This window comes from Ixodes scapularis, unplaced genomic scaffold (assembly GCF_016920785.2).
Source record: "Ixodes scapularis isolate PalLabHiFi unplaced genomic scaffold, ASM1692078v2 PGA_scaffold5__190_contigs__length_132052651, whole genome shotgun sequence".
In the NCBI taxonomy this organism is placed as follows: Eukaryota; Metazoa; Arthropoda; class Arachnida; order Ixodida; family Ixodidae; genus Ixodes; species Ixodes scapularis.
This window is the reverse complement of record NW_024609880.1, coordinates 125,323,115-125,350,651: the sequence shown is the minus strand read 5'-3', so window position 1 is coordinate 125,350,651 and position 27,537 is coordinate 125,323,115. Positions and strand designations below refer to the sequence as shown.

General features: G+C 49.6%; 1 protein-coding gene across 2 annotated transcripts; it reads right to left on the bottom strand.

Moving 5' to 3' along the window:
• Positions 1–603: 603 nt before the first annotated feature.
• Positions 604–27,427, bottom strand: LOC115332709 (autophagy-related protein 9A). Of its 2 annotated transcripts, none has more exons than XM_029995125.4 (22): positions 27,168–27,427; positions 25,504–25,619; positions 23,240–23,283; positions 21,777–21,841; positions 19,105–19,251; positions 17,296–17,431; positions 16,130–16,232; positions 15,611–15,710; positions 15,406–15,455; positions 14,511–14,595; positions 13,482–13,685; positions 12,302–12,376; positions 10,857–11,007; positions 10,245–10,379; positions 9,567–9,746; positions 8,784–8,879; positions 7,253–7,319; positions 6,686–6,774; positions 5,383–5,537; positions 3,944–4,049; positions 3,731–3,888; positions 604–1,831 (listed from the first exon to the last, which is right to left on the bottom strand). In XM_029995125.4, coding segments are annotated over exons 2-22 (2,259 nt in total). In that variant the 5' UTR covers positions 25,616–25,619; positions 27,168–27,427; the 3' UTR covers positions 604–1,830. The 2 variants fall into 2 exon arrangements, with proteins under 2 accessions (XP_029850985.2, XP_029850986.2); XM_029995126.4 differs by having other exon boundaries at positions 27,173–27,412.
• Positions 27,428–27,537: the final 110 nt, after the last annotated feature.

The following is a 27,537-nucleotide window of genomic DNA, read 5'->3' as shown; positions in this document are numbered from 1 at the left end:
TTTGATCGAACGCCGCCCGAGTGACACTGGCATATAGTAAGTTTAGTTTGTAATTGCTCTGGAGATTTATTTTTCGGGACGGAGGAAACGCCGAGCAAAAAGCTAAGAGAGGCCTACAGAACTCGAGGTCGAGGAGTGTTTTACCATACCTGTGGTATGGTAGAACCACAGGTATGATTTTACCGTACCACAGGTATCAATTTCCCCCACAGGCAGTGTGTATTGAACATTCCACCGGTCCTGCTGCTTCTGTCCATCGGGTGGGTCGATATAAAGCCCCTTGATGCATTTCTGTTCACAAGTGGCGTCATATCCGCCACTTCACGAGGCGCATACCTTGGCCCTTGGAAGCAAGGTAGCGATGCACCGAAATGAGCGGCCCTTTGGAAGCACAATGGAGCACTCGCTCGTGACACGCATCTTGCGCTTTCCTGCTACAATGGTCGGCGATATTTGTAAGAAACGCCAAGCGTGGATTTCATCGAGGTGTTAGGCAGATAGCGTGGTGAGCGCCACCAAGCGAATGCGCCACGAGATGGCACTAGGCATCTCGAGGCGCATCCGCGAGGCGCATCCCTAACAGACAAAAGCTGCGGTCGAAAGTAGGCAGAAGATAGCTTTCAGCATTTATTTTCGGCAAAGCCGCTTGGCATCACGCTTCCAACAACACTGTCTTAACTTACTTTCAGCATCATTCGCACGCAGACAATAATAGTATAATACATGGGGAGAAAGGAATGTGGATATAAAAGCACGCACTCCCGAACAGTTTCCGCCCACCCAGGAGTGCACAGGGACGCAGTGGCGTAGCAACGGGGAGAGTGGGGGCGGGGGTTTTCATGGGTGCAAAACATCCCAGTCACGTGGGGGAGGGGGGGATGACGGGGCATAGCTAGGCCATCCGGCACCGAGTTGCTTGTCTTTCCTAGTCCCCCCCCTCTTCGTTGGTTGGTTGCGATCTTGAAGAGGGGAAGGGGAGCTACGAAAGACATAAGCGACCCGAGTGCCGGATGGCCTAGCTACACCACTGCAGGGACAGCTTAATCCTGGTATCCGCATAAAGAAAGCCTAGAGAAAGAAGCTCGCGCTTGCCCCTGTCCAGGTACAGGCGCGACGGAAGCAAAATTAAAACCTTTCTAGACATTGCACATGGATGCGACGAGCGAGGTCTGAACCCGAGGAATACCGCTCTTTGGTTCGGTAGCATCATCCACGCATCACGGAACCCGTCCTGCACGTTAAGACGTGGCTCTTGCGTCTTTCCGTTGGATGCAGCGTCGAGTCCGTTGCAGACGCAGCCAGCTCTCCCCGAGCGTGATGTTGCAACTCGGGTTTTGTCGACGGCACTTTCATGTGCCCGAATGTGTCAATAAAACAGGTCGTCTAGAAATTTAGCCCCGGAACGGGCGCAATGTCTCGCAGTGGTCGCGGGAGAGACGCCTCGCACTCCCGACCGTCCACGACGTCTCGCCGCGCAGCAGGCTCGGAGGCACAGTCTCACGTGTGTCCTGACGGGCCTCCTCGCCGCAGTCATATTGTACAGTCTTCAAATGATATTAGCACCATCCAGTTAAAATTAAGAAGTTGCCCGGTGTGACACGACGGCCCCACCGGACGAGCCGCGGCACCCGTCGGTCGAACCGTTGAGGGCAGCTGGTCGTCCCTGAGCACGTGGCAGCCCCGAGAGCGGTCGAGGTCCGCTTCCCAGCAGCACGCACCAGAGGACGCCCCGGAGGACGGCCTGGTCGCTGGCGGTCACCCTCGCCTGGAAGCCGCCCTCGGAGGCCCTACACTCGCTCCGGAGTTCCGTTACAGCTGCACTGTTGTCTGTCTGGAAACGGGGATAAAGAAAGGATCAGAACGCACCAAATCGCAAGTGCCAACGTCAAAGGTTGCAAAAAAAAAAGAGAAAGAGAGCGACAGAAAAGTGGAAAAAGAAACGTAAGCCTTTCCACTCTCGTGAAGAAGGAAGACCAGCGGAGCTGTACTCGATACACTGCCGCAACAAGCACACGCCCGATTCTTCGTCGTCGTCTGTTTTTCGCGCTGTTTGCTACGATGAATTCCCACGAACGCGCCCAACTATTCATTCTTCTATTATAGCTGGAAAGGTTGCCGCCATCTAGGAGCATCGATGGAAACCATACTGCTTGTGTGCTTGCTGCCGTCACTTATAGATGGCGGTAGCTGTCCAGGTAGGTTTGTGTTGGCATACACAGACACGATCCTATGGAACCTATCCTTAACAGCTCCGCTGTAAAAGCGGACGAAGGTTATTCGTATTTGTCTTGCAGCAGCGAGTCGAAGTTGTTCGAGTGCTTGTCATATTTATTTTGAAATGAGTGATGCCAGTGTTTTTCTGCCATGTAAGCTAGAAAAAAATTAGGCACAGACCTTACGGGTGGTGATTGTTGCTGTTTTGTGAAGTTGACACCAGCGATAGGGGCCCATCGATGTGTGCCTCTATGTCCCGCCATTTCCTATTAACTCCATGGTGCAGACACCGGAGATTGTAGAGAAACAGCACCGTTATCTCGTAGGTAGGGTACAGTGTTTCCGGACAAATCCGAAAAAAATCCGAACAGCACTTGCCAGTGAATTTTCCGTCAATTTGGATTTATCGAAATAACTCAAAACTTTAAGTATGTCACAAAAAAAAAAAGGTGTTTGATGAATATATTTTACAAGAACACAGGGTTTGTGGTCCTGAATAGATGTCAATATAGTCTCCTTTTAAATATCGTAGCACTGACAAAAAGGGTTTGCCTTTTAGCTCATCAGGGTTCCCTCAGGACAACGGGTCATGGTGCGCGGAATTTATTTACCTAGTTGTTGAATGTTCTAAAATTGGGATTGCCCTAAGATAAATTCAGAACTTTGGAAAATTGTGGATCTAAAAAAAAAAAAAAAACTTCGATAAACCCCGAATTTTCAGCGAAAAAGTAAACTCCGAAAGCTTCCTCCGAATTTCACGAGATATAAACTCCAAAAACATGGAATCTTACTCGTAGGGAATGTCTTTCTTTCTCCCGCATTCTCCACTAATAATGTAATATTTTAATCCACCTGCGAGCGCTACATTTTGGTGGAGCGAGCCGCAGTGTGTGTGGCATGGTGGGAAAAACATGGTGTCTGTCAAATGCCCCATAATTATAGGTTACCGAGAGGTAACCCTGGTATAACGCTATTTTTATAGCTGCGTTAGGAGCGTGACTTCATTTAACGGTTATGCATGCTGGCTCCTGTGCTCCTGACCCTGGAAGTTTAGCGTTCAAATAGCATGAAGACAAAAGATTTTCAAAATGATTTTTAAAGTTTTTGAAGTGACCCAAACGGTGCAAATAGTGTCGATGCCTAGAAATGGCTGCACCGTTCACTCCGGGGGGGTAGTTCACAGAAAGGGACACTTCAAATCCACAAGGAAGAGCATACCTCGAAAAGGCGGATGCTCAATTTGGGAAATCAACCTGCAGAGTTGGAAAGAACAGCTCGAAAATCACGCAGCCTTCTAGAACGCAGTTGGGGTCACGAAAAGACATCCTTAGGAGTGGCTATCACTTCTGGGCCATTATCAAAATCTTTTTCGCGTTTGGGAGATTTTAATGCCGCTAGATGTCGAGATTTTGCGTTGCCCGTCACTTAACACGAGCCGAACTTGCCGACCTCCGGACGACTCGGCTAGACCCGCGGCCGAAGGCTCGAAAGGAGTGCGGGACGAGCGGTGACTGACCAGGGACCGGTGGTGGGGGGGAGGAGCGGGCGCCCCTCGTCCCCCTCCTGGGGAGACTCCGGGATGTGGGGCAGGTCCCCCGGCGGTCGCTGCTGCCACACCAGGCGCGACTGGGCCTCCTCCGGGCAGGCGGACCGCTTTAGCTGCCGCTGGTGCAGCTGAAACATGTCGGAGCAAGGCTCAGACCCCGTCGGACCGGGGCGGCAGGCTTACCTCGTGCATGTACAGGGTGCTGAAGCTCATGTGGGTTACGGTCGACTCCAGGGAGGCCTCCCCGTTGGACCCCGGGGCACCGCACGGGTCGTTCAGGGCGTGAAGGCTGCGAGTACCAGGACACCTTACAGCCACTGTATGTGGCAGCTGTCCGAATAGCGCTTTTCCCCGTGCCACCTCTCGCCACGATTGGTCTAGCGCAGTACCACAGCAACCGGCCTGGCTGGCTCAGTTACCACAGCAACCGACAAAGCCGAAAAGAAGGACAATTGCCCAAGAAGCGTTCGAATATTTCGGAGCGCCGCCCATGTACAGTCTAAGCTCATTACAACAGACCTGTTTACAACAGAGATTTGGATACACTAACATACCAATTTGTGAAGTTCGGTTGGTTTTCCTCAGCATAACATTGACTCAACCTCCATATCTGCATACTACATACTCTTTTTACAACAAATCGAAATCTTGGTCAAAATCAAGGTCTGTTATAACGAGCTTAGACTGTATTTGTTGCCTGCTTCTTTCGCTTCTTGAGTAGCACAAAGTTCAAATTGTCAGTGCGCATCTCTGCGCGAGTTGAACATACGGTGAGTGAGGCACTCGAAACTTACGTGCGGATAAAAACTTTGCAGTCGTCAGCTAATTGTCCCAGGTGCCTCTAGCGGCTTGGGTACCATGGTAATCTTCGGGCCCAAAAAAAAGAGATTGCTATTGGTGCTTGTAACGTTGATTTGTGCATCTAAGCCTTTTTTGTGTCGTGTCGCTGCCCTGACAGCTAAAGCTGCCATATACGGTGCCATAAGGAGAGCCTCCATGCCACGAGCCGACTGACGAACCCTTTGGTCTCGTGGCGCGAGAGGAAGCGGTCTCTTGCGTCCTCTGCTTCGGCTGCGCTTTCGAAACCGTTGAAGCGAACGTACGAGCGAGCGAGGAAAGTGACCTACAAGCGGTAGACTTTTTCCTTTGGGAGTGCAGCTATTTCGGGAATAATCGCTTCAAGACTGTCACCTCCAGCGTGTCCCCCCCCCTCCACCACTCGCTTGGCTCGAATCCTAGTCAAACTGCAGTCGAGGCCTGGCCTCGCATCCTCCATGCCACAGGGCGCGAGAGGCGGAAGGAATCAAACAGTTTAGAAACATACTTCGTGAATGCGGTACTTAAAAACGTAATACATCATCCGGAATGTCGCAAACATCTCGAGCGTGTGACAGGGATCATACCCCCAGTTTATAGAGAACAATGCATCCGGCTGCACCGAGCAACAAATAAAAATATCCCCGGACAAGTGAGAAAAAAATGCTCGGTGGCAGATAGAGTGAGTGTCCAGATGTCGTTTTCGAGCTGGTCAAGGAGCTGCATGCTCGAAGATGGCGTTCTACCGTTTAGAATTCTCAGCTGTGTTCCCTCGACAAGTGGCCGGAAAGGAAGGAGGCCCTCACCTGGCCAGCAGCCCCCCCTGGCTGGGCAGGACCCCCAGGGGCCCCTCAGTGTGCGAGAGGCCGCCCCGCACGGGCTCCGCAGCAAGACCCCCGGCCTGGCTGTGCGACAGAGCGTCTCCGGGCGGCCGCAGGATGCTCGCCGCCAGACTAGAGTACTGCGTGGGAAAGCGTCCAGTCAGGGCACCTGCACTCCACACTCCTTTCGAGCAATCCCAAAACGAGCTTGTCCTTTCGCACAGAGTCGGCAAACAGAAGCATTATAGTATAGTGCTATTGAGGTGAAAAAATGCGGGCTAGCTGGGGAACTAGCTTCGTAACTCTATTTCACACAGTGTGTGTGTGCTCGTCCGCTTTTCTGTCTATTCCCAGTCTCGGGTTTTTCACTATAGAATTATATAGAACCACATTGCGATGCTCAAAAGAGTCGCGCAGTTTAAATATACAGTTAAACTTGTTTATAACGAACAGCAGGAAACGCCACGATCAGTTCGATATGGCAAGTAATTCGATATAGCAAAAACTATTTATAATGAACTTCCACGATGCGTTCGTTGTTAAGGCGAGAACTTCTTTTTTCTTCCTCATCTTTTCGCTTCCCCCTTGTAACAACGCGCTAAAAAGATTTTTTCTTTTTTTTTTTTACGTGCAGAGTTTGTGTCTTTAGCTTATCTCCCCTTCTGAATCGCTTCTTTTTGTGGGTAATAGTTATGTGATGAAAAGCTTTTTTTTGTTGTGCGTGCGTGCAGAGTATTTTTTAGCTTTCTCCCCCTTCCGATTCCCTTCTCTTCGCTCAATTTTGTTCGCAACTTGAGCCTTTAGAATTTTCTTTCTTTCCTACTTTTTTTTGTGAAAGTGACAGGCTAGAAGACGAATATTTGCGCATTTTTGGAAGCCTTCCCGGGGGGGAAAAAGTTCAATATAGCCAATAGGTTGTTTGTTATACTAAGTACTCTTTACATGCATTTTTATTAAAATTTCTTTTGTGAGTTTGATATCGACAATAATTAGCGGTACGTGGGTTCGTTCTAAACGGGTTTCACTGTATTGCACAAAATATTTCTTTTTTCTGTGAAAACTTTAATTTTGTGGCCTATGTGTTCTATTAGGCGCTTGAATAAAAACTTTCATTTAGTTGAGTGTCTCTCTAAACTAATCCCAAGCGGGGAAAGTGCTTAATGTTGTGCGAGGGTGGGACTCCCCCAGGGTGCCAGGCACGGACATCAATGTTCCAATGCAACGAGTTCCATTGGGGGGAAGAAAGACGGTCAAAGACAAACTGGACGCATTAAAGGGATTGCCTCACCCCTACGCCGAGGGACGACAGGGAGTTGAGGGAGTAGTAGAGCGGGTTGTCCTCCCGGAAGGTGGGCAGCCGGGCAGCGTCCTTGTTCACTGCAGGGAAAGCAGCCCCTTGGCACTCCCAGCCGCCCAAGCAAGGCGCATCGCACCGATACCCGAGGTCCAGCCAAAAGCGCAAATCCACCCCACACGTTACTTTACCGCAGAGGGGCTCGAGTCGCTGTGAGCCACTTGGGGCAAAACGTCGAAGCCCCTACACCACCTGGGCTAGACGACGCAAACTCGGGTCGCATTCCGAGAAACTTATCAATCAAACTGTACAGTCCCCTTCGCGTAAAATTAAGCCTATTTTAAATCTTCCGTTAGACTCTCCTCACTGCGAGGGAAGTGCGCATGCTCGGGTTCTTGGCGCCAGCAGTCACGATTGCAATATGGTACGCTAAAACAAACCTATTTTTTACCTTCCCATACCTGCTGTAGCCAGCACGTGCGAGCCGCGGTACCCTTTCAATTTATCTCGGGTAGCCGATACGTCGTCTCCGGGGACGACTCGCAGAGGCGAGGGACTCACCCTGCTCCTTGAGCTGGCTGAGGAAGGCCGTAGACTCCCCGGGGGGCACCCAGTTAGGGTTGGTCAGCTGCAGGAGGCGCCACGGTCAGCACTCTGGCATCTTCCTGCCTCCCCTCTCCCACCACTCCACTCGTCACACGCACTCCGATCGAATTCGGTTCCACAAGGTACGGACGGCCGAGTTAAATTTTACGAACGCGCCAATATAAAATATTTCGTCACAAATCCAATACAAATATGGGTCTCTGAAATGCTGAGGCTCTATCTAAAATGGGCCGTACAAATTGGCACCTGCAAGTAGCAATCTAAACTTTTTGTCAAAGGTGTATTTCACAGGTTGGTTTCATGCCGTAAAAGTACGAAGCGTAGCTCCCTTTCTGTACAAGATAGGGCCAAAAATCTTGCCAGGTTCAATGACGGACGGCGATGCAGACGACCGCCACTCGACTCGGCCGTCTGCGTCGCCGTCTGCCGTTGACCCTGGCAAGTTTCTTGGCCCAAGTTCTTAGAGAAAGGGAGCTACGCCTGGTAATTTTACGAGGTAAAACCATCCCGTGAAATACACCTTTGATGAGAAGAGTAGATTGGTACGTGCAGGCGCCGACTTGTACTGCCCATACTAGATAGAGCCTCGGCATTTCAGACACCCTATATTTTCAAATGCAAGTATTGTGCTTGTAATGTCCATTGAGCATGCATACTTTTATAAATAACAGTTTGAACTTTATTCACATTAACATACACGTGACAAGAAACTGTTTTATTGCGCGAGAAACCTTTTGCATGTACTTGCGTTTAATAAAAAGAAAGTCTCTGATAAGACAATTTGGGTAAAACATATATAAAATGGCGAGCAAAGCAATGACCACCTTCCTCACGCAAATATAGGTGACAAACTTTTTCAAGCACTGTCATTCAAAATCGATGGTCGATCATAATCGAACCAAAGAGTATTGGTTGAACGAACCAAGGAGGATTGGTTGAATGAACCAAAGAACAAAGTTTGACGAGAAAAGTCAGGAAAGTCCGAAGGCATTATTCATAATTTTAGAATATTCAAAAAACTTCGATAGTTTGTACGGTAAAAGTGTGCTACGAATCGAATGGCATGCACAATCCACAAAGTAATCCAAGATAGGAATATTCGCAGGTCTCCATAAGCCCGAAATGCAAGTTGGGAAGGTTTCGTCTCAGCACGGGATACTCTGCACATTCGAATCGGAGAACCAGTGCCGAGAGGAAACGTCGACATTAAAGTATGGTGTACAGGGGCGATTCCCAGTGTCAGACGTCCGAGTGAAATTTCGACTGCACACCACCTCGACCACCTTGAAGAGTTTGTTCCCCCACCGAGGAAGAAAAGATTGCGGCTATTTGACGAGCCACTTTCGACGGAGCTCGTTAGAGAGAGGTGCGTTTGATCCTTTTCTGGAGCTCCTTTTCAGAAAAATACCCGCGAGAATTGCGAGTGAAGAGGAGATTAAAATGAGGATAGCAAACTAGCGCAAAAAGGGCAAAGGAGAAAACGCACGGTGAAGTGCATGAGTGACAGCTCCGTCTTGCCGTGCTGGGCCTGCTGCTGCGGGCTGGCGTCTCCGGCCTCCTGCACGGCGTCCGGGGCCGTCCACTGCAACCAGGGAAGCGGAGAGCCACGCCTCAGGCACCTGTTGCAGTTCCCACAAATAGCTCTGGCACTAGAGTGACGCAGTGAGCTTGGCACTTTGTCCTTTCCTGTTCAAAGCGGAACCGTGGGGTGAGCACATTTCTGCTCCAATCTCGCCAACGGCGTTGCGCAAGTAGCCATTTGCACGCCGTTTCGGGATAAGTCAGAAATAGGGAAATGCTTTCGTTGCACGAACGATGCAAACCAGTATCCCCAAGAATCGTACAGAGCGAGTTCTCAAATCTGGTTCCAGGAATCTAGATGGCCCCTAAAACCTGCAGTTCCAGTCGTCACTCCAGATCTTCCAATTCTGCAGACACCAAACAAAACAAAAAGGGTTTGCTGCGTTTCTCTTTTGCCACGTGAGGCTTCTCCACTACCTTCACCCAACAAACAAAAGCTAAGGGGGAAAAACGGGGCACCAACAAACAAAGCAGGTTGACTATTTACAATAGCTTTTTTGTCAGAGGCAACTTTTGGACTCGGGACACCATGCGGCGCAACTTTCGACAGGCACGCAGTGGGCCTCTCTTTTTCGAGTCAACGCTTCCTCGACGTTTAGCGGAACGTAAGTGTTGCACCCGCTTTCGTAACCGACCGTAGGTCGTCCTCGGGGGCAGAGGAACGAAGCGCACGTGGCCGGAATCCCACCTGCGGGCAGCCGTGCCTGCGGATGTCCATCTGGGCGAAGGAGCAGACGTCCCCGACCCCGACCACCTCCACGGTGAAGTTGCGCAGGAAGTCGACGATCTCGGGGGCGCGGTGGCGCAGCACGCAGCACAGCACCAAGGGGGTCACCAGGGGACTCAGCAGCTCCTCCAGCAGGTGCACCTGCACCAGCAAAAACCTCCTGTTGTGTCCGGTCCACCAAAAAAAGGGTGAGCAACCCTCTTCCTACCGGCCTTCGTAACGGTAGGGTGCCTGGAATGCGTCTCTGACCAGCACGTTTACGGCCCCATGCTGCCCACGCGTTCAAAGAGGTCCCAAAGTACCAAAAAAACTGCGTCACAATCCGGCTCTGTCATGTAAAAAGATGCACAGACGCAAGTGTCGTCGTCGTCGCAGCATCCCAAACCCAGCTGCCTAAGCTCTCCTAGACCGTCAAGCCAAAGAACGGCCAAACGGGCATTTGCCCCCTCCGAGCAGTGCCAGGGTCGCGGCGCGACCCTTCCACGATGTCGTCAGGCAAAAGTCGACTGGCTACAAATCAGGATGCAGTAAAGGTGCTCTTCAGGCACCACAGTAACGGTAGTTGTCGCACGTGGTCAAACATTCCTCAACCGAACCCTTGCTGGCCAGTTCCAAGAGGAGAGGAGGAGCGCCACATACCGCCTTGTACTGGAACAGGTGTGCAAACTCGTCCCTGACAGCGTAGGTGTGGCACTGGCCCTTCCAGTGGTCCGGCATGTAGTGCACTTGGGCCAGGATGTTGGTCATCAGGCGCTCGGGGCACCACACCAGGTGCTGCGAGAAGAAGGCACCAAAATCGGCAAACCGGTCGGCCGGCCGCTTCGGGAACTTTCTTTCCCCATGGAAATGAACCCAGAGTTCTCATGCTTTAGTTCAAATTTCAATCCGAATGTTCGTTCTCTCCTGGCTCCTCGGTCGAAGATGCAGCGAGCTACGAGGTCCCGTGGAGGGGTTCAGGTTGTTTGACCTGACACCTGGGACCGATTAGAGGCAGTATTTCTCAGCCCCTACAAGGCCCCGCAAAGGGGTCAGAGCACACATTGCAAAATCGGGCGCATGAGCAGCGGCACACACCACGAGTGGCGTCGCGGGATTTTCTCGTGGCAACCATAAGCCGCCACGAGGGGAAGTAAGATGGAAGTGACTAATTCCTAGACACAAAGACCGAGAGAGATGCCAAAGAAAAAAGACGGCCGAGCTGCTTCCGTCGCAGAGCTCGAGTTAGAAGGACCGAGAGGAGGGGAAGCAAACCTCGTCCGGGATGATGGCGCGGCACACGGCGACGATCATGCCCAGCACCGTGATGATGCTCAGCACGTGCTCGACGGTGAGTACATCCTCGTCGTACACCGTGAGCGCCAACAGCACCGCCAGGATGGAGCCCGCGAAGAATGCCGCGTTCCTGCAGAAGATGATGTGCGATAGGTGCACAATCTGAGAACCATGCAACATTCACCACTCTCCAAGGGGCCTGCGCAACAGACCGCACTACAAGCACCTCCGGCCACGTCCCAGAAGTACAGTAGGTAATCTCTCGTTATAACAAAATCACTTTTTTCGAATTATCACTTTTATCCAAGTTCAACATACTCACGACCGAAATGCATGCATTTTGAACAGAATTATCCAAAGTATATCGGCAGCCGACCACGCTTCTTACAAAGGCCGAGGTGTCGCCAAAGAATTCGACATTCCGGCATCGGCTGTTCGACACTGTCCACCATTTCACAGAACAAGCGAGGCATACTGGACGGGTTCGACAAGTTTCTCATGCAAGAAAAAGCGCGCTCTCGACCCGAAGGTGAAAGATCACCAACTGCTTTGCGCGTGTCAGATTTTCTCTTGTGAGCATGCTTGCCGAGCCAGCGCACGATTCTCAGAGCTGCAACGACCTCTACAGGAATGTGTGAAAACATGTTGGCAAAATCACCGAGGAAAACTTTGATTCATTCGCGCTTGTGGATGCGGACGTTTCCATTGTTGCTCCTGCCACGGATGCTGTGATCGTAGACCTTGTGTGCGGCCAGGGTAAACACGAAGCGACATCAGAAAGGCACTTCGGGAAACGCCGACAACAGCGGAGACACGAAACATCCTACGGAACAAAGTGGAGTGCAGCGGCGGTGACAGTGTTCTCGAGATCCCTGGAGCAGTTCGAGGAGAACTGATGCTCGGATGAAATTATCAGCACACACAACTTAATTAATTATTTTTTTACTCAGTAAAGCTGCCACTTGTTCATAACCATTGTTTGATTAAATATAAGGTCAGTGTTCCTCAGTGCTCCCGTCCACAACGAAGGCTGCTGGCACTGTTCTTTATGGCTCTATCACTTTTATAGAATTACCGATTAGTATATTGAATTTTTTTCCATCCCGTTGACTTCGTTGGCGATCTTTCATCTTCGGGTCACGGGCACGCTTTCTCTTGCATGAGAAACTTCTTAAACCCGTTATAACGAGGGTTTACTGTATAACTGGACAAATTAACGAATCTGGCCTCAGATAGTACCGCTCGTGACAAAGCCCCTGTTGTAGCGGACATATGTAAGGAACATAAAAAATTCTACCGAGACTCGCCACATGTGAATGCTAGTTTACGGGTGGCCAGCAATGGGTCTCAATTCCCGTGGTGCCACCCCTAGTTTTCAAACCCCTGCCGGCGGCGCTGCTGGCCAGAAAGACGTCTTTACTCACTTGGCAAGCACGTTCATCAGGTGGGAGGTGAAGATGCCCATGTACTGCGAGGCTGGCCTGTAGCCCCGGCACAACCTGCACACAAACCCCACGTTTCAGCCGTGCCTCAGAGTGGCAGCACATTTCTGTGTGGTGCCAGAAAGAGCTCGTCCGGCATGTCCTCGAGAGTCTTTGCCCTGACAGTGATGTTGGAATATACCGAGCAGCTCACTGAATGAATGGATGCACAGATATTAACGGCTGTACCATTTATATAGTCGCTTGCGCCACCTAGCCTAAAAATTAAAAAAAAACAAATTGTCTTAAAAGCTGATGCATTTCTGAAACTATCCCCCGGGCATTGGGGGTGATTGCCAGGATAAACTTTAGGGTACATGCACCATGTGCCTCTTCCCGCCGGTGAGGGAGTAACCAATTTTCCTAGAAGTGCACCTCAATCAGGTTGCCAGCAACCTAGATTTTGCCCGAATTGCCTCGAAGCCCAGCTACAAGGATGGCCAATGCAACTTCCAACGGAGCTCTAACTGGCCTCACGTTATGCGGAAAGTCGCTTGCCAATGGGGCAACAACTCATCAGCCGTGCTGGCGCTCTCGGGTACACCTGACCTCCGTCCCCGTATCGAGGTCAGCCACGGGGGTACAGGCCCAACATTGCAGACGTCTCTTTTTGCTTAGAACTGCTGGTTCTTCACATGGACTGTACGACACCGACGGGTGTCAAGTATAGTTTTGTCCGATCGGTGGAATAGTATGAAAAATTGACTGTTTGGCATTAATTTTTTGTAGAATGGCCTTCGTGTCGCGTTCAATTTTACATGGAGGGCAATGCTGCCTGAATGAGGTGCATTTTCCACGAGTGTGCTAGGGTGTCGAGGCCAAGATAGCGGATCCGGGACTGTACAGGCGCTCCCATACTCGACCAAAATAATGCGGGCATTAACGGGACTTTGTCGCGTAATCGAGGTCGGCCCGCCGGCATCTTTCTCGCACCTTGGACTTCATTATAAAATGAATACCGTCATGCCCAGTCTAAGCTGATATTTTAAGCTCCATTTTCATTGCTCTCTGTATCCCGAGTTTTGTAACAATTGTGCGTAACAAAACCTCGCCTGAGCGATGCAGGCAAACGCAAAGCAGCTTCTTGACAAAATGAGCGGGGAGGAAGGGAAGCGGCCCCTGCCTGGTGTTGAGCTCGTGGTCCAGCTCGTTGAAGTGTCGGAGGTAGAGGCGGCCGTAGAGGGACCACATGCGGGAGCCCAGGAAGCCCGGCTCTCGCTTGATGATGTCTGCGTAGCTGAAGAAGGAGTACAGCACCTGCCAGACCAGGATCACTGGCAGGAACACAAGGTTGGCCAGGCCCACCCAGAGGATGTGCTTGGAGAGCCTGCAAGGGGGGGCATCTACGTCACTTCGTCGCCCTCCGCAAAAAGGTCCCAAACCGAGGAACACTTCCCCAAAAGCTCAGGACAGCTTGTCGGCAGTCCCTTTAGCTGCATGCATCAACGTGTATTGGAGAGGAGATTGTGCCCTTAGTGGCTAACTTCCCAACTATTACACCCATGGAGACGACGACAGCACAGTATTTGACCGACTTAGTCAACTGCAACGTACGGCTGGGGCTCGCATTCTCCGTCGCCCGAGGGGGGCTCTTTCTCTTGCGGCCACTCCGTCCGCGTTAACTGTGCAGCATGCACCGTCCGGCACTACCTCGGCACAAACGCCGAGGTGGGTCAAGCTTGCATCCTCAGATGACTGCCTTCCAAATTATTGAAATGCGTCACATTGATTGTTCGTAGAACTCTGACGCTGCACGATTTCTTAAAATTTTCATCACGACCGCGCTCCCCAGATTTGCTACACAAGCACACGAAGGCGGAAGCATGAGCGGCACAATCCCTAAACCGCTTTCGGAAGGCAGAATGGTGGCAAAGATGCAAAAGATTCGGTTCACTGCGCCGTCTAAATAAGAATTAGAAGCAACTTCAATTTTTGATGACAACTGCGCAGGACTCGAGAGTACACAAATACCGACGGTGGTTGCTTTCACCGAGCGATGCACCCTCTCACGGATAATTTCAGGAAACTGCCGCCACCTCTGTGACTGGCTGAAGTCACGGGCCACCTCTCTCGCATCCTACCACTGCCGTCAGGGCTGCCGCGAGACGACACAGAATGGGTGCACCACAATAGGCAATACCGGGGTACTCACTCATTGGCCAGGGTCTCCCGGTGAGTGCCCCGCTTGTACTCCTCCTTCAGGTGCCAGTTGTTCTCGAAGGGAGCCCACGGTCCCCCTGAAACCAGACGAGGGAACGACAAACATCGGGTCGGGCGTCTGGGGATGCTGTCAAATTTCAGGCAAGCCCACACGAGATTCTCTCGCAACAAACCACTAGTCAGACCAACCCGCAAAGACTCCTTTGCAACCTTGGAGGGAGAGATAATGATGCAATTTTCTGAACCTATCCTATTCATAGATACACCCTGTCAGGAGCCACTGCCTCGTGTGTAGACTGTATCAAATCCATGCAATTTGATATGAGAAAACAATTCAGATGTGCGAGTTTCTACCTGCTCGAGTAAACAGTCAAGCACCTTCGCTTGCCTAAGATAGGCACCGACTGTTGCGGCACGCAGCCTGGCAGTTGGAAGGAAACATGCTGCCCCAAAAACATACGCAAAAAAACAGCTCTATCCAGAGTTGTCGAGGACCCAAAAGCACTAATATCTGAGCTCCCATGTACCCAAGTGCTCGAGAATAGCTCAAAATATGCGTGGGATCAAATCAAACTAATCCTGTCGGTCGATTGTCCCAGTTTAGCGAGAATAAAAGTGCTCGGGCTCTTGCCAGGTTCCCACGAATGAAGAATTTGCCTCCGTTGAGCTCTGGGATTAAATGAGACTCTAACGGAAATGCTGCCCTCTTTATTCGGCAGAAAAACAGTGTATTCTCTATGTGTGACGTTGAATCTGCTCGTGACATTGCGTCTCTTTTCAAAATCGCCCCCCAGTTAAAAAAAAGATTGATCCTCCATTAAAAGCAGTTCCCTCCGAAGAAAGGGACATAAAAACCTATGAACTTGCGAGGGGGTGCTACGACTTACAGAAAAGGATGACTTGCAGGTTGAACTTGAGGCCGTGCGTCAGGAAAATCCTACGAGAAGAGAGCAGACCGGTTCAGAGAGTTGGTCGGAAAAGAGCTAACTTAGGCTTCGTAGCGTCAACGCTCCAATGGAACGGCAAGAACCGAGACGTCTCAAGAGGAACACCCCCCCTCCCTTTCTTCCGAGGTGCAGAGGGGTCACTCACACTTCTCCCAGCAGGGGCAAGGTGAAGCGCAACGGCAGTACCTCCTTGTTCACCATGGCCACCATGTAGTTCTTGTAGCGCAGGATGCGATGGTATATGTCTGTGCACAACAAGAGACACCCTCAGTGATTTGTGGCAACATTCTTCCTATCTGGCACTTTCTCAGAACAAAACATCTCTCTTGGCACACGTCACTTGTGCAAGAGAAACCAACGAGAAGACTCGTGCCCACCACCTTATGGAGTCCTCGAGCAGTCCCAGTACAGCAATCCTCGGCTGTCTCTGGTTTGGGGAGTAACTCACCTTGTTTTTCTATAACTGTCATTCTTGGGGAAATATTGGAGCTGCTTTGACAGCCACTAGATGAATGTACTTTTAAAAAGTGCCTATTACTGGGTCTTGGAAAACGCCTAAAATACAAAGAAGACTGCAGCATTCTGCGTCAAAAGGACAAACGGCACTTGTGGGACCAAATCCAGCCCCGGGCTCCTGAAGGGCGGCTCGCCTCAGACCCCTCACCGAGTTCGGTGAGCTCCGTCTTGTGAATGCACATCTGCTGGTCCTTCTGCACGTCCAACAGTCGCCGCTGCACCTCGTGCCATGTCATGTTGTCCAGGTCGTTCTGGATGCAGGGAACCAGAAACCACTCTGATGCTTTCCCACGCGACACAAAACCCTCACCGCCGCTTTCCAACCCCCCCCCCCCCCCCAAAACGAGTTTTATTTGTTGTGACACGTAACTCGGCCAAAGTGCTTACTTCCCAAATGCTTCGTTTGCCTCCGGTGTTGGCCTGCAGTTTGTGGTAACATTAACGATGCACATTATGGGTCAGCAGAAATATCAACTCACTATGGCCGAAAATCTAGTTCCTAGCAAAACACAAAATGCCAAACACCCATTTCAATTCCCGATAGTTCTCGAACACGTGTTCACAGGATGGTCCAGTGAAGGCCGACAAACACTCGACGCTCTTCAGTTAGGCTGGCTTGCACCTCCCAAATCCTCTTCCCCTTTTTACAAATGCAAGCTCAAAATCTTTGCATTTTAATTTAAGTAAAGACTGCAACCCAGCCTTGATTTCAGTGGTCAGATCCATATGCTGAGATTCTATTTGTAAATATATTGATGCATTCACCAAATTTCCTGCACAGTTGAATGGACCACTAAAATTAACTCCTGCATTGCGTCATTGGAAGCGTGCAAGAAAACTTTTTTCCGCTTGTAAGAGGAAAAGTGGACATCACGAGCAAATGAACAGAGCGAAAGGGCACGGCGGGAACAGCGCTGCAGCCTTACAAAACCAGCCCGGTCCAGTTCAAGCCGAAGACGGCTGCGTGCATCGGGGCAATAAATGCTAACGCACCAAAAAATGTTTCCAAACAAGACTGGTTTTACGGCACAAGAATTGTCCATGGCAACCTATATCGGTACAAATTTGGGGAGAGCAAGAGATGGGAGCGTGCGGGGATGTCGGAACATGACTCGTGGGTAGATGCAAAGCTTGCTGCCTTTTGTTTTTGCTCACTGTTCAAACGCGCGCAAAGAGTGCATCTACCCACAAATCATTCCGACTGGAGTTCGGCGTTATGATGTCCATGCGTGCTCTCCCTCCATTTCTCGCCGTACGTGCACCCGACAAAGCCCGTGGCGCCGCGCGTTCAGTGCCCCCGGCCGAGCCACCTACCGAGGAGATGTGCAGGGCGTTGAGGTAGAAGGCCCGGATCTCGACGAACTGTAGCAGCTGGAAGGCCACCTTGACCGCACGCAGGGTCCAGAACACAAAGGCCACCACCAGGAAGAGGACCACCGAGGGACTTAGCCTGCAATACCAAGGGGCGTTGGGGTGCCGCATTTGGGGCTCTTGCGGGCCGTGGGAGAAGACCCTAGGGGCCGCGTTTCGCCGGCTCCCCAATAAACCATACTCGAAATAAAAGGGTACCTCCTATTGTCTCTTCGGCACACTACGGCAATCCAATGTACAGCGCATGAAGGAGCATGCATGTGTAGAAGGAGTGGCTCATGTATGTTTACCTTTTGCGATTTCAAAAAGCAAAGAAAGCGGGATGATAAGGAGACAGGATCCAGGGTACACGGAGCGTACAAACCGGCCCGTGTGTATGTTGGAACTTCCCCACAATTCCCTGCACAGTGCAATCTGGGATTGACGAAAGGCCTTGTGGTCTATAGACTGCCAAACACGGGACACAAACATGTTTCTAGAGCCCAGGAACAATGCAGTAGCCTTGTAGCGAGAACATCCGACTTGTTCCAAGGGTTGCTGCCGGGATCATTTTCAACACTCCGCGACGGCTGGGGCAATGCATGAGGGGCATCGCTACAGGAACGCATCTCCCACTGGTGTCTTTAGAGTAGTGGTGCAAAACTATCCATATTACTATACATAGTGGAAGCCAAATCTAACTATAGATTAAAAAAAAACAATTGATAGTAGACTATCGTAAAACTATCTATATTATACTAGCAGCGGTCGACTATTGTGAAACCATCAATAGTCGACTATTACGAAACTATTGGAACAATCTCTATTGGAACAAGGGAACAATCTCAAACCTACTAAAAAAAACAATTGTAAAATGGTAGAAATCCTTTTTAGAAACTATTGACAATAAACTACCAAAAAACTAATGATTGTATACTATCGAAAAACTATAAATAAAAGATATTGATACTGAAATATTAACTTTTTTCTTCATAGGTTGTTCAAGTTTTTTTTTGCCGTTCTAGATTGTTTGTGGGAGTTTGTTTTTTCTACGCAGAGCTCAATAAGCAATACAAAATCCCCTTCGTCATACCTGATAAGTGAACTATGCGTCGCAGAAACCTGAAACCCTGCTTGAATATCACGGTAGCGAGCAATGGTGATCCAATGCGAAAGCATGAAGACACGACTTTACCCGGATGAAAAGATAAGTGTGGCATCTTTTTCGAACAAAGAGGTTCTGAGAATTATTTGAGAATGCAACTTTACGTTTAGTTTCCTTCGATTTCATGTTTTTCCCAGAACCCCGCACTGTCTGCCTGTACATATCCGTCGTCATCTCCTTTCTGGGTCACACTTTCATTTTTGTAACACTCCAAAGTTTTCTTGAAAGTTGACGTTCAAAAGTATCAATATTGAACCGAGAGCCAACTGTTGATAATACTATCGATAGTCCACTATCAATAGTTTTCGAAACGATCGATAGTTTCGGAAAAACTATATGGATAGTATCGATAGTTTTGCACCACTAGTTTAGAGTCCTACTCCACCCATGCATCGAAGCTGGTCCCGAAAGGGCAAGAAATGAAGTCAACAGAGCCGAAGAGTTACACTGTCAGATCTCTGGGTCACTGAAGTTGTGACAAAAAGTATGAACAAACGCGAGTGTGGCCATCATAACAGTATCCCAACTCCTGGCAGCAGCAGGCACCCCCCCCCCCCCGACCGGCCCTCGAGGCGGCAGTCTAACGCGGAACCCCCTGAGCGGCGCACCTGGAAGTGCAGCGTCCCAGGGGCACGAGGACGTCCCCCAGGGTGACCTTGGTGGAGTTGTGGGCGGGCAGCCGGTCCTTGAAGAGCACGGGGTAGTCCACGCACTGCACCAGGTACGTCGTGAACAGCACCACAAACAGGAACTGCCTGCACAACGCCGCAAGGGTGGCTTTCACGTCTCCAAGCAATGGCGATCTAGGGGCACCGGTTGTAAAAACGCCTCGAAACTTGGCTAGTTCCAACTGGCCGGAGAATTTGCGAAATCTGGTTTCAGACTTGTTGGTGAGGGACAATCTCGCTAGAATCAGAAAGCATGTACGGTGGCGCGGCATGTACGGAAAGCTACGTAAAATAAATATTTTGTGGAACTAAATGAAAATCCTATCCTACACTGTAGATAACCAGTACACTTTGCATCGAGTGGTCTACGTTGTGGCCCTCCCTAACATTTGCTGGACGCAGGGAAGCATTACATTTGTTGGCGAAGTCATTGCCGACAAGTGCAGTGTTACCAGCTTTGCTGCCAGCATATCCTCCGCTAGACAGTGGAATTTTGCAACATGCAGATTACAGTAAACAGCATTATTTTCACTCACTCAATCTTTTGTGAAGTGTGGCTTTCGGGAATATCTTGGGGCTACCTGATTTTGGTGCTACGGAGCGATATGCTATGTATTCGTTACCATGGGTCATAACTTTTGCACACTATTTTTTCAGTCACGAAATTTTAAAAGTTAGGTCCTCGCCAAAATCAGGTAGTTTACATTATATAGACCAGTGTCTGCTCTGTTCCATGGGTGCCACCATGTTTGTCCATGCTGACGCCACGACACAGTAATGGGGCTGCGCTTTTTTGTGACTGTTTTTTTTAGAAACCTTCGCACATGTCGTAGTGCAAGAACGTCAGAAATGCATAGTTATGAAGCTCCAAGAACAACACCGGTGCCAAGAGTGCTGTAAAAAGCAAAAATCTTGTTTTATCCGCAGATCCTCTCTTCCCAAGAGCCTGGGACTGATTATTATTTACAATTTTTATCGCTGGGGCCTCAGATTTCTGAGTGTGATCGATTGCCTCCTGAACAGGGGCGGACACATATTTCCAGAGGGGGGGTAAGGCGTAGGTCAGCGTATCACATATTTAAGACCCCCCCCCCCCCCCACTTCCACACCCTAAATTTTTACACATGCAGAATTTGGGAGGGGGGTCAGGATATCCGGACCTCCCCTCTCAATACGCCACTGCTCGTGAATATACTCGATATGACAAGAATGTATACAATGCTAGGGATGCGTTACACATTGGTGAGGTTGGGCAACAAATATCGAGACCAGAAATTATACTTCATTGTACCATGAATGCTCATGCAAAACCTTCCTGGAGCTGACAAACCAAGAAGCGCTACAGATGTCAAATTTAAAGAAAAGATAACAGCTGCATTTTGTTACAACCAAGCTGGATTTATGGCCCGAGGAAAGGAAACTCGCAGCGTCGCCAAACGCTACCTGCCTCCAAGCTGACACAAACATGAATGCAAAGTTGCAGCAAAATGCTGGTGGGCAAGGCCATGTTTGGAATACGGGCAGAAGACACCACCGCAAGCAGAGTGTGCTTGACAGCAGCCTGACTGTAGCCAGATCAGTTTGTTTCCTTTCGTATCTTGGGCATAAAGGATGGTAGCAATGCCATCCTTCAGGTTCCAGTTTTTTGTCACCCGTCATGGGAATGCACCCTTTCAAAAAAGGAAACAGACCCCCCCCCCCCCCCAACTCCAACCTGTGACATGGCACACACTTTGTTTTTGCTTACTGCACTCAGTCTCGGCTCATGTACAGGATACAATGCCACGGGAAGACATTAGAAACCTGAAAGACGATAGTGCTTCTAGGCCTTTAAAACCTTAAACGGATACTACAACGAAATTTTGGCGCTCATTTTTTGGTCTATATGTGTTCAAAAAAGCACGATCAAATCGAACATACCAATATCTTGTTAAAAAAGTCACGAAAAGGAATTTTAAAACAAATTAAACGATTAGCAAAGAGCACCTGGTGGATGTCGCTAACGCCTCGCTTGTAATTCCCGTCTAGCAACCTTGGCAGCTAGTGACGGAGGTTGTCTCGCCTCCGGCCACGACGAGAGAAGAGGGGCAGGAGGAACTCCCCTCTTCCCGAGAATGCCTTTTGTGCATCGCAGAAGTCGCTATTGTCCCCCTACAAGATTATAGAAGATTATCCCGTCACTCAAAATTTGTACAAAAGCAGCCGCTTCGGTGGCTGGAACGACTAGGCCATCCTCTCGACGTCAGCCTCGCCGTAGCTTTGCTCGTCTTGAGACGACCTACGTCACGACTGCGTTGGATGTCACGTGGTCTCCGCTGGGCCTTCTCCGAGCGCTTGCCAGAGTGGGCTGTTCATAACTAAAAATACAGCCAACAGGCTCAAAATACAAACGTGCGATTGCCATTTACGGATATTGTGGATCATATTCAACGTATTTTTGAACACGACGGGAATATTTCAAATTTCGTTGAAGTATCCCTTTAATGGAAGGAACATCTAGATACAGCCTTTGAACCTCCCAGCATGACTCTCCTCCCTTCTGGTGACAGCCTCAAAGGCAGGTGAGGCCAATGCCCAGGGCAGCAAGCATTCCCAGGCGAGTGAGAACTTACAGCAGCTCCAGGACCTCGTACAGCACCATACAGGTGAGGCCATGCTTCTGGTGGTACTGGTAGACGTAAGGCCAGGGTTAAGGTCACACCACACGCTGCTCACACCAGTGGTCAAAGGTACAACCAGAACGGTGAAACTTCTTCCAGAAATGCTATCGTGATGCGACAGGATTTCACAAATACATTCTGTAATCATGTATTGCGATACAATTTTTCAATCACTATCTGTATTTCAATATCGAAATACATTTTCCAGCGTATTCCTGGCATTGCAGGGAGGCTTTGTCATCGAGCACTCCGAGGCTCGTTCAGAACGTTGAGTCCCCGACATCGGTGACCCTTTGTCCTATCTGCAAACATAACCTGTATGCCCTGCTGGATGCTTCGGGTAGCCGATTATGCTTGCAAATTCCCAATGTTGATACACCATTAGTACAACCTTTACAAGCATACATTGCCCTTTGTGTCCCATTTACTAGACAGGGGTAATGTTGCTGCGTCAAGATCATCAGATAAAAGAACACCAGTTTATGACAGAATGATGACGCAAAATCACGGCCGAAAGAAGCACCTGGATTCGACAAGTGGATATTGACGTACCAAGACAATTTGGGAGGGTGTGAAATAGATTTAGAGGTTCACGTCATTTTGCTTCAAAGTCGCGCAAGATGTCTGAAGGAAAACAGCGCTGACTGTGCTCCTTTCTGTATGAAAATATTTTTAGGGGCATGACAAGAATTATCTGAATCGAAGAGCGCCATATCACTCGTAGCCTTCAGAGTTCTTAAAAAGCCCACAAAATGCCAGCTCCCTTTGCAGTGTTGCAGCTACAAATGATGCTGCTCTATTCAATCTGAAACAGTATTCACACACCCCTAAAAAGTTTCCCAACCTATGGAACTTGATTTGTACAGCTCTACCCTAAAAACCAAATGCCAATTCTTAGGCTCCATGATCTGTCTGGACCTTCCCAAAACATAACCAAGTGCAGATGTTCAGTCATTTTTTTGTCTTGTATTGTTTGCATGTAAAAAAATATAACATACAGCATCCCATTTCTATTTCATTAATAGCTTGTCCCTAGTAATACATGAAGCCGTGACATGTTTTTGGCCCAGCAAGTTTCCGCAAGGTGTGCAGCGAGCCGTTGCGCTTGACCTTTGACCATCCCCGCTAAATCTAGCGGAAAGTAAATAGCACTGAAGTGGAGGTCACACAGGATGGCAGTGAAGTGAAACCAAACATAAATGCCTTCTAGGATTGACTGCCTTTAACCGGCACAGACAAAGAAGACAGTTTTTCTCAATCAACTAGAACAGTTTTATGTTGTTCCTTCGCTGGAAATAGTTTTTCGAGCGAAGGAGTTGCAAATGCCCTTTTGAGAACCTCCAGCATAGATAAAAAAAAACTGAAATGTGCACGAAAAAAACACCAGCAACACCGAAGACCGCTAAAAAGGATATTCTTGTGAAGAAGGAGTCCAGGTCTTCAACGTGGTTCCATCGTGCTGCAAAGAGAGAAGGAGCTCAACTTCATCGCAGTTCGCCACGCACAACTGTCGGTCATTGGGCTTTGTCCCATTTTTGTGCGCAGTAGTGTCAATGTACTGTACAATTCACGGGTACGGACACAGCCGTCTCCAACCCCCTGGGTGGCTGGACTAATTTGGTGGTCATTCAATATTTGTCTTTTTTTAATGAATAAAAGAAGAAAAAGAAGTCATGACTCTGGGGTAAGGGAATGGGGGGTTTAACCCCCCCCCCCCCCCCCCCCCCAAACAACCCCCCTGCCTACGCTGCTGAAGCATTGCTTATTTTTGTCTACCGACTCCGCGATACGAAGTGGGTTGCTATTGGTCTGGAGTGGCTGCTACAGTTTGCAACAAACACTAGTCTAAAGCGTTCAATAGCCTCTTCCCTCTAAAAAAGCTTTGTGAAAGTGTGGCGGAGCAAGGACCTCAAGCGACGCTCCCAAGCTGCCTTTTGAGTCAGGGTAAAGGGTGCTGAACGACGGCTTTTTCTGTCGAATGCTTTTGTTGCCACACGATCAAATCAGGGTGCTGCAAGGCTGATGAAAATCCCCTAAGTGACTCTAGCTCAGTTTCGCCATGGTGTAATACGCCAAAACAACAAGGGCGAAAACGAAGGGAGAACTGGACAGGACGCAGCGTAACTTTCAACTGAATGGTTTATTTCCATCACATATTTTTAAAAACAATAAAAGCAGGCACACTTGGCAGAACACAACGATGTGGTCTACAAACACATACCCCTCAAATGCCAGCGTCATTGGTTCTTCAAATAGCAGAATTCTTTATCAGACAAGGACAAAAAGGGTGTGCCTACACAAAAATTGTCGTGGTGGGACCTAATCAAGGAAGCCTTCCTGAATTTCACTGGTCGTTTTGGTTTTGTAGCGCAGCCTCTTTGTCTTTGTTTGATAAAGAATTCTACTATTTGAAAGACCAATGATGCTAAATTTTAGGGGTGTGTGTTTTTAGACCATATCGTTGTGTTCTGCCAAGTGTGCTTGCTTTTATATTTTTAAAATTGTGTCATTGAATTGAAAGTTACACCACGTCCTGTCCAGTTCTCCCTTTGTTTTCATCCTTGTTTTGGCGTATTACACCATGATGCAAAACCAACTAGCCCAATTAACCATCCTCAGTTTCACCCCGAGCCATTCCTAGATTGAAACCCACAGTAGGTGTGCTAACTGCAAGCACATTTGCGCTTCATGCACAGTCCACTAACAGAATGTTTAAAAAGAGACACGGTCAAAACAAGCCTCTCCTCTTCTCTTTCACCAATGTTAACGAATTTAACTCTGGTCTAACTGTGACGCCCACATAAAGACTCTGCAAGAGTGGGCAATCTCCAGAACCAAAGCAGAGAGCGCCCCAAACTTTCAGCCCTTATCGGAGTCCCCTACCGAGGCAGGAGAAGAAGGCCAGGCTATGCTAGGGCGGCTGCAGACAGGTTGGACTTGCTGGACAAGAGACACTTTTCAATGCTGCGAGCAATATGGGTGATTCCCACGTCCTAGTAGTCGCTTCCAGCACATAGCATTTGAATCCAATCCGAAAGCATGTCCAGTAGACCCCTCCCAGAATTTTTGTTCCATCTAGTGGCTCAAATTATATTTTGCCATATTAATGAAGGTACTAAAAATGTAGTAGGTATATTGCGAGCGACTTTATTTTCCTAGCCTCAATATTTTATAAATTTTGCGAAGGGTGTTTTTTTTTTTAATATTTTGCAAGCATCAAATTTTGCATCTGAGAGTGGTGTACCATATATCCGTTACCATAAGGTAATATTTGCGCCATATATTTTCACGTCGCGAGATGTGAAAAAACTATGTCTCACAAAAATTAAGCAGTTTATTTCAGATATTTTGTCAAGCAGTGTATCTTTCTCGCAACAACGGCAGACAAGAATGTGTTCTTCAATGCTGTCCTCTCTCAATTCCTTCCAGTTTTGATTGCAACAAAGAAACAAGTGGCCCATACAAAGCACTACTGGCTCATGCCACTCCATAAGGGGCCTTTAGAGCGTCAACAGACTGAGTGCGGACATCTGCCCGGGTCCTCTTCCCTGACCAGAAGGTCCTGGAAGAGGACGGCACCGTTTCAACACTTGAGGTGGCTACTAGAGGACACATATCCTTGCACGGGGTCCACCCCAGAAGACCTCCGACCCCACGATGTGGTGGGGAGGCCACTCACTGCGGGAGCTGTCCGGCACTGTGTGGATGAGGAAGCTGCTCTCCTGAGGCGGGGTGTCCACCTCCTGGTCGTAGGCCGGCAGGGCCCGGTACGCCGTCTGCAGGCCGGCCATGGCTCTGCACATGACCCACAGGTGAGCGCGGGAATGCTCGCCAAAGACACGGAGGGCCTAACTCCCACGGGAACCGCATGCTGCCAAAAGACCCGACATTCCGCCTCGACAATCTATTTGCTGCGTTAGTCAAATAAGAAGATGTGAATATAGCGCGGAGGCGGCTGCTTTTATGCGGATGACCCTGCGCCAATGCTGGAATGTGCGTAACTTCTGAGTGCGCTGCCCACACGGCTGCCAGGCCTCCGAACCCCGACGTTCGGGCAAGGGCGGGCCTCGTAGGCAAAACGGAGAGGTGACACTATGAAATTCTAAAAAACAATCGCATCTAACAGTTTTGTGCATGTTGCAGAGACACAACACCTCATGGTGTGCGCAGAGTCTAGCTACTTGTTCTCAGGCGGGTACACACAAATGTAGTTAGAACCTGCCATAACTACTTGCTCTAAAAAAAGGAGCAACAATGTCAATCGCGGGGATATTTTTGTTGCATCAAGGATGTATCGTCAGTCCCAGCTAAAATAGGTACGGACAACAGAGTTGCAACCAAACGATGCGTTACAGCGGCAGGTGGTGGCGTGAGCATCAAGCGAGGGACTCCAGCATTTCCACACATCCGTCTCCACAGTGATGGCTTTGAGCTACATTCAAACATGGCACTGTATAAACCTTAAACCAAATCAGACGTGAAGAGCCTCTAAGCCGCCAATGACTGATCCTCGAGCCCTTATTCTTTGATCAACTGCTGCCCTTTGCTCCAATTCAATGGGTATGCCATCCAGCAATTAGCTGCAAGTGGTATGCCCGGTGGGCAATGCCAAGCACAACCAGGGGGGGGAGGCCAATCTTCAATGCGATATGCAACTCCGCCAGAAAAGGAGCTTTCGCTAAACGGCTGTGCAGGACAGAGAGCTGCTTCCTTGTTTTAACTGTGGCTACACCGAGTCCCACAGAGAAACCATCAACCTCCAGCGTGCACTAGCTGACTCAGTGAAAACCCCGTGTGACCGTGCCCCCGAGCAAATGTGTAGGCGGAGTGTGCGACCCAGTGCTGCTGGAGGTGAGAAGACCCGTGATGCTCGCGATCCTAATCATGAGAACACCTAAACACGACGTGTCAAATACAAGGGCCGACCCCTCCACAACCCGTCGCGGCCTCATCGAGCGTTAGTTTGTCCAGTGGAGGTCCCCGGGGGGTCTCGGCGCTCAAAAAGTGGATCTGGGTTCGTTGTTGCACGGGGACCTGGGGTACAGCAGCCCACGAGCGCGGCGGTAACCAGGCGACGTCTGGAGCAACAACGCGCGCGTGCCAGCACGTCGCAACGAACCCAGGCGACAGTGGCCCTCCGCATCACGATCTATAAATAAACCGCGCGCCTTTGGCCCATGGTCCTCTGGGGACGCGCTGTCCGTCGAGAACGGGGGCCACCTCTCCAGCGCCACACTGTGCGGGGGGGCCCCCCGCAGGCCGGAACGCATCTCGTGCTCCGCCCAAGTATCGAGGGGCCCCGCGACATGTTAGGATAGCAGCCCGAGGCTGGACGGGAATCACCTCACGTCCAAGGCTGCCGATCAGCTGACGAGCTCTTCAGCCTCTTCAGCGTCGCTGGCACGGCTCCTGCTCGGTGCCATAACACGGGGCAACGGGTCAGCCCACTAATCACGCTGCCACTCGCTCTTCCGGGCTGTACGACTGCGTCGAGAAAAATCGGAACGCGCAAGAGAGCGTGCACCGTGAACCAGTCAAAATTTGATAGAGCTGCGAGCGACCACAACCACACAGCAGTCGCAAAATAACACTGCTTTTTGTTTGGTGTTGCTACCCCGCAACAAGTAACATAAATAACAACATTTAACCTAATTTTATTTAAATTGTGCTCATATTAATATTTTCTGATAATAATTTAATTTTATTTGAAATA

What these genes read in the sequence shown, in the direction of transcription:
- LOC115332709 (XM_029995125.4), bottom strand. Translation starts at nt 25,615, where the DNA reads ATGGCCGGCCTGCAGACGGCGTACCGGGCCCTGCCGGCCTACGACCAG. An exon ending in TTGCCCCTGCTGGGAGAAGT is followed by an intron (nt 15,456 to 15,610) that starts GTGAGTGACCCC and finishes CTCTTCTCGTAG; the next exon opens with GATTTTCCTGACGCACGGCC. An exon ending in CTGATGAACGTGCTTGCCAA is followed by an intron (nt 11,008 to 12,301) that starts GTGAGTAAAGAC and finishes CATCTTCTGCAG; the next exon opens with GAACGCGGCATTCTTCGCGG.